Source organism: Solanum pennellii, chromosome 11 (genome assembly GCF_001406875.1).
Source record: "Solanum pennellii chromosome 11, SPENNV200".
Lineage (NCBI taxonomy): Eukaryota > Viridiplantae > Streptophyta > Magnoliopsida > Solanales > Solanaceae > Solanum > Solanum pennellii.
The window spans coordinates 11638707-11644990 of NC_028647.1; the positions used below are offsets into that span (position 1 = coordinate 11638707).

The window sequence follows — 6284 nt, forward strand, 5'->3', positions numbered from 1 at the left end:
GGGGTGGGGGGGTGGGGGGGAGTTAGTGCAGGTTGAAGATTTGTGAGTGGAAGTTAGAAAAACAAAATATAAGTAGAGACAACTTGAGATAATGTCTAAATTCTTTCCCAATACTTGTGAATTATACTTCAACTTCCAAATAAAGGAAGGTCACTGCCCAAAACTGGAGGGCCTGTGATTGTGACCAGAACATGACAAGCCTAGTGCTCGTAGAGAGAATACTTAACACTGTCAAATCTACTACTGCAAAAAACATTGAAGATCCATGTCATCCCATATGCAAATGGAAGACCGTGCATTTCCATATAACCATGCAACATATATTTAAAACTGTAGAATACCAAAAATAAGCCCCGAAAACATCACATTGACAAAATAAGCCTCAATTAGAGGAATCATTCAAAATTTATTCCATAAGTTTTAGATTTCTAACCAAAGGATTCTTGGATTCCTAAAGAGTGCATTGTAAAAAAAATAGAAATGGAACATATAGCCTGAGATGTTTGAACCTTTTGAAATTCAAGGTAAATGGAGTGAGTCTCATAGACCACCTCTAGAAGTTGGGACACGCCTTTTGAGAAACATGCAATTGTATCAAATATTATAATTTAGGAAACTTAAACACTTTATACAATGTCCATTTTCATGTCATAAACATGTAGATATCATATGAAAACTTATTTAAAACATAACCTATACTTATAGTCTTTTAGTATTATCATACTTTGCTCACAAGCCCTAAAACATTCTAATCTTAACATTCTTTTCTACAGAGGTTATATTCTAGAAACTGGAATTTAATTGTGTGTAGATCACAACATCGGATCCAATACCCACTCGATTGGTTAGGGGAAGGACATCCCAGCATTGTGCAGTACAAGAGGGACAACAGATGCTAAGAAACTTACCTATGCACCATAGCACTTCAGGGACGCACAATTAGCCACCATTAATATGGTTTTGACTTATTATTTGCACTTGCATGTGAGGTTCTGCAAATAGGATCTTCATCAATCTGATTGGCTAAATGCATTGGGGGCGAGAAAGATAATGCACATTAAAATGAGAATACTTGTTGCCTATGGCATGGTATCCTTATTTTCAAACGAATGTTCTGTTTCTTTTTTATTAAATTGGTCAATGTATTTTTTCTTATGTTTGCAAATCTGGAAGCCGGATGAAGCTGGGTGCCTGCAACAAGTTCACATTATCAATATCAAGCTGGTACATAAGCATGAACCACCTGTTAATTTTTTTCACCAGTGTGATCATTTGCACGCATCATATTACTGGACAGCCATGTACTAGGACTTGACCAATCCTGCCTCAGCTATGCACTTAATTGCTTGCAGAAACTTCTTTTACTAGTGTCTTGCTCACAGTTTCTACAGGAATTTTTGGAGTTCTTTAGATCTTTTAAACTACATCGGAACATGGAAATGGCTAAGATCCAGAGTAGGCTTTAAAAAATTCATTGTCTGCCAAATATTATATTTTTGAAGGAGATTCTTGGTGTCATAAACTAATAGAAATTACCCATGATTATTCAGTTATCTTAAGTATCTTTATCTATGCCTTAACCCCTCAGGACTTTTGTCTAGTGAAAAGAGCATGGGGCATGATATGTGGATTAGGAGCACCACAAACTTCAAATCCTGCCACAAACAAATGTTTGGCATTTAAGTAGAGAAGGGTAGAATGGCGGCCCATTATCCACTGAGTTTCAAACTGTGTTCCACGTGCCAACAGACCCTTGAGGATTTCTTGGTTATTAGAAAAAAGGGCATCTTTTTTTTTGTTAAACAGTATATCTATTAGTAATACACCAAAGTATGTAAAAATTACAATGAGGACCAGGAGCTAATGTGGACTATCCACGCCACTAAACCAAGGACATCAAAGACTAAGCCTATCCTATTCAGCCTAAAAATCTGGAGAGCACAACTCCAGTTTACAACTATCTACCAGAATTAGGAATGGTAAATATCAGAATACATCAAAAATTTCCACAATGAAATTAAGCCTATAGAAAAGGAAAACAATTTAGATCATGTAGTACCTGCTTCCACTTGACTAGCCATTCACCTCTGATGTATAGATGTAGCACAATTTTCCTGCAGATGTGATCAACAACATATCTAGAGCTTTGAGATCTTACTTTATTCTTTTCTCTCCATATAAAAGCAGCGGCCATGGCAAAACACAGCTAGCAATAGCACCAAGTCCTGATTTCCTCTTGGCTTGTTGGCATGCCCATTGCACTTCAGTTCTTCAATCTCCAATGGCCCTGTTGTATCCAATCCATGGTTTTGACTAATTTAGCTTTTGTGTGCTGGTTGTTTCTTTCATCAATTGGTATGCAATTGTATGGTGGTGCCTTGCACTTGATTTTAGTTGCATCCTAAACCCTCTGTGCTCCTCAGTACATATTCATGTGTGAAGAGAAATTGTGTCAATCCACGTTTGGTCGTGTGTGCAGTATGGTTTGGTGCATATTGCTGCTGGAGATTTACTGAGGGCAGAAATTGCTGCAGGATCTGAAAATGGAAAGCAGGCAAAGGAATACATGGATAAAGGAAAACTGGTACCAAATGAAATTGTTGTGGCGGTAGGTTTACTTCGTGCATTGCCTGCTTAAGTTTATATGCTATATTTGTTGGAAACAGTAGTTCACACCATCTTATTGATTGGTAATAAGTGGCTCCTTCTGCTGCAGATGGTTAAAGACCGATTAAATGGTCCAGATTCACGCGAGAAGGGTTGGCTTTTAGATGGATACCCTCGGAGCTCTTCTCAAGCCATAGCACTCAGAGAATTTGGCTTCCAACCAAACCTCTTTATTCTTTTGGAAGTGAGGTTCTGCTGTTGCTACGTGCCTCATGTTCTTTCATTCTTTACATAACTTAGACTCTTAAAAAGATACTTTTACTTATTAGAGATTTCTTGACCTTTCCTTTGTTTCTGTTGCAGTAGAATTTAACCCCAGTAAATTTCACTATAAAATAACCTTCATTCTGTCACAAGTTTTATTGTGCATATAGGTACCTGAAGAGATTCTTGTTGAGAGAGTGGTTGGTCGTAGGCTAGATCCAGTAACAGGGAAAATTTACCATTTGAAGTATTCTCCCCCAGAGACGGAAGAAATCGCTTCTAGGGTCACTCAGCGCTTTGATGACACAGAAGAAAAGGCATGTAGTCCATGAATTAATCACCATTACAATTTTTGGTTACTTGTCAAAAAAACATTACCATTCTTTGTTTATCTTTTCAAGTACTTATTTGCAGTAGGTATAATGCGAAGCTTTTGATCAAATTCCTTAATGTGAACTCATCTGACTTTAATTGACAGTTGCACTTGCCTCCCTTTTATCTCATTAGCTTACCTTTTAAATTAAGTCATCCCCCTTTTCAGCTTAGTCTCTCTTCCTCACAACTCCGCGCCCACCTCCCAACTCCCCCTCCTCCCTCTAAAAAAAGTAAATATAATTAGAAATCCAATAGGCTGTGTTTGACCTAAAAGGATCAGTTGGACCTGAAAATTTTGCTGCTGTTTCTGCAATTTTTCTTTTAACATAACCATTTTGTTTTGTTCGTTAAAGCCAAATGTTTATATTATAATAAGCTTAGTTCGTCTCCGATCATTCTTATAATTAACTTTTCAGGTAAAATTGCGTTTGCAAACTCACCGTCAAAATGTGGAAGCAGTTCTTTCAACGTATGAAGATATCACAGTCAAGGTACTCCTTGTGGGCACTTCTTGGGAAAAGTTGCTTCACCTTAAACTACAGAATGAAATTTCTGGATATGGAATACTGCTGAAATTTACATAGCTATGAAGCCACATAAATTATTGCTTGAGATTTTTTGAGGTATATGGTTCAGTGTTACCTTACTCAAAGAGATATACGGTATCATGATCCATGACCAAAGTATGGATTCTTAATTATACGTGTATAATTTTTGCTCTAAGAAGTGGTAAAAACTAATAAACGTTGATTCAAGTATACCGTAAACGGTAAATTTATCTAGCTGTCCTTTCTGTTCATTAATTGACTTTGGTTAGAAAATAGAATCAAAACCTGCAATTTTATATTGGACAAGTAATTGGTAATTAGGCGCACATAAAATCATTATCTTTTAACTAATATTGTTGTGATCATAATATGCTGTCTTCTGCAATAGATTTTGCTCTGCAGTCTATTAGATTGATAAATGAGCAGCTCTTTCAGTTTCTTTGATAAAGCATTGTCTCGGCTGAATGATAGTGTCTTAACTATCACTTTCTCCACCGCCCTTCATTTATCCTAGATGCTCTTGTTTGTTGTTCTACTTTCTCAATGCAATTCTTGTGTGTTCAAGTGTTTCCTTGCTTATTGAAGAATCTATTCAAGTTTCTTATTACTCAATATGTAAAATCTAGATATAGTCTTAAAAAGTTCATTGGCTGACACCTTGCACTATCATAAGCCACTCTATGGAAAGAAGAGTTAGTTAATATGTCAATAATGGAACACTTTGAGTTTTTAGTTGTCCTAATTCCAAAGCTGCTACTTCATAATAAATAAGAACTAAATGTATCTAGAGTTTATGGTCTTCATTTCCACACTAATTCCAGAAATGCACTTCTTGTCACATCATCGGTAAGGGAAGGAACTGCACAATGATGTATAACAAATATATGCACCCTGATTTGCATCATTACACTCAATAAAGGACTATGAGCAGCTAGAGCAATACCTTGCATGGGTTCAACCCCCCCCCCCCCAAAAAAAAAAAAAAAAAAAAACAAGAATGATGAATCCTATTTCTGTAGCTGGAACAAGTTGTTCTAGGTACTTTGAATATGTAGGAGATAATGCCTTCAGAGCTTTGTTCAACAAAGAAAGTAGATAACATCTGATGTGTGGTAGAAACACCACTCTAGTTCGAATTGTGCAAGGTATGGAGATGCCTGAGGTTCTAAGTTGGACTAGGCATCAAATCCAAATCCATTACCCTCTCAGTCACCTTGTGGCCTCACAAATTAAAAATAATAAGAGGAGGTCGACAGTGAAGTTTTAGGGTACCCCTAGATAGTATATTGTTGAATCCTTCTCATATTGGATAAGACAAAGTTAATCTCTTTTGATTTATACCAAACAACTTGAATATATACTTACTTATAGCTAAGGGAAGAAGTGAATAGTCTTTCCCGTAACTCTTCTCTTTCCCATACTTGATCGAGACAAACTATAATTCCTCTATTACAGATGTCTCATCTCCTAACCTTAAAAGGCGATCTGCTTTCATTCCTTTCTGAGTTACGTCGACTTGTAGGTGAACGGAAGTGGTTCCAAGCATGAGGTATTCGCTCAGATCGATGGTTCATTGACACAGCTTCTAGAACAAAAGCAAGAAAAGTTGGGAACAGTGGCAGCATAGAGGAACACTAAACATCTGCATGTAAAGACTCGGGATATTATCCAAGGTGAAGAAAAGAGTCTAATCATAGGAATGCATTTTGAATTTATCATGAATGTCATTCTTTATTGTCATTTCTCTTATATTAATAATTATTATGCTGAAATATTCATTCATATTCATGTATAGATGAGATGAGAATAAGTAAAAAAGAAGAAATTATTTCTCTGGTGGGCAACATCTCATGTTATTTTTACAACTCTTTTGTATAATTGGAGTTTTGTACAACAGTACTTGATTGTTTTTTTAAAAAAAAAAAATCAGTGTTATTTTGTGTTATTCTGTCATCCAAATCAATGTGAAAACTAGGAGGACATTGACTTTGTGCAAGTTGGCACAAAGTCCTATTTTCATACTAATTATTGAGTTGAGCTATTAATTTATTAGGAAAATTATATGAATCTGTATATTAAAGATTATTTTTTTTTGACTTTTGGTTAAATAGTGATGTCTTAAACATTATTTTTGGTCAATTTCTTGCATTAAATGTGTGTTTGGTAGAAAAATGTGTGTTTGGTAGAAAGGAAAATGTTTTCATGAAAAGTGAAGGGGTTTTAACTTAATTTTTAGTATAAGGGATCAAAGTAAGAAAATATTATTCCAAGAGTATTTATTTGTTATCTATCAAAATACTATGAAGGTGGAATAGGATGGGGAGTGCGCGTTTAGGGATAGCGGGGGTTGGGGGTATTGGTGGGTGGGAGGAGATAATAAACTTGAAATTTCACTTGTGTAATTTGTACTTCTTATTTTTATTAGAAAAGTCATTTTCCTCATTTTTAAGAAACTTATCTTTTTTAGAAAAAATATTTTGATCAACCAAA

The 6284-nt window shown here is 35.6% G+C and overlaps 1 protein-coding gene across 2 annotated transcripts in view; it reads left to right on the forward strand.

The window, feature by feature from the left end:
* Positions 1–5693, forward strand: part of LOC107004912 (adenylate kinase, chloroplastic-like) — a 6995-nt gene extending 1302 nt beyond the window's left edge. The window contains exons 3-8 of one of the 2 annotated variants that reach the window (XM_015203321.2): positions 1174–1224; positions 2480–2608; positions 2717–2851; positions 3042–3188; positions 3663–3737; positions 5317–5693. In XM_015203321.2, the coding sequence (XP_015058807.1) occupies positions 1174–1224; positions 2480–2608; positions 2717–2851; positions 3042–3188; positions 3663–3737; positions 5317–5421 (642 nt within the window). In that variant the 3' untranslated portion in view covers positions 5422–5693. The remainder of the gene's footprint in view (positions 1–1173; positions 1225–2479; positions 2609–2716; positions 2852–3041; positions 3189–3662; positions 3738–5316) is intronic. The other variant, XM_015203322.2, reaches the window with a different exon arrangement.
* The last annotated feature ends 591 nt before the right edge of the window (positions 5694–6284 follow it).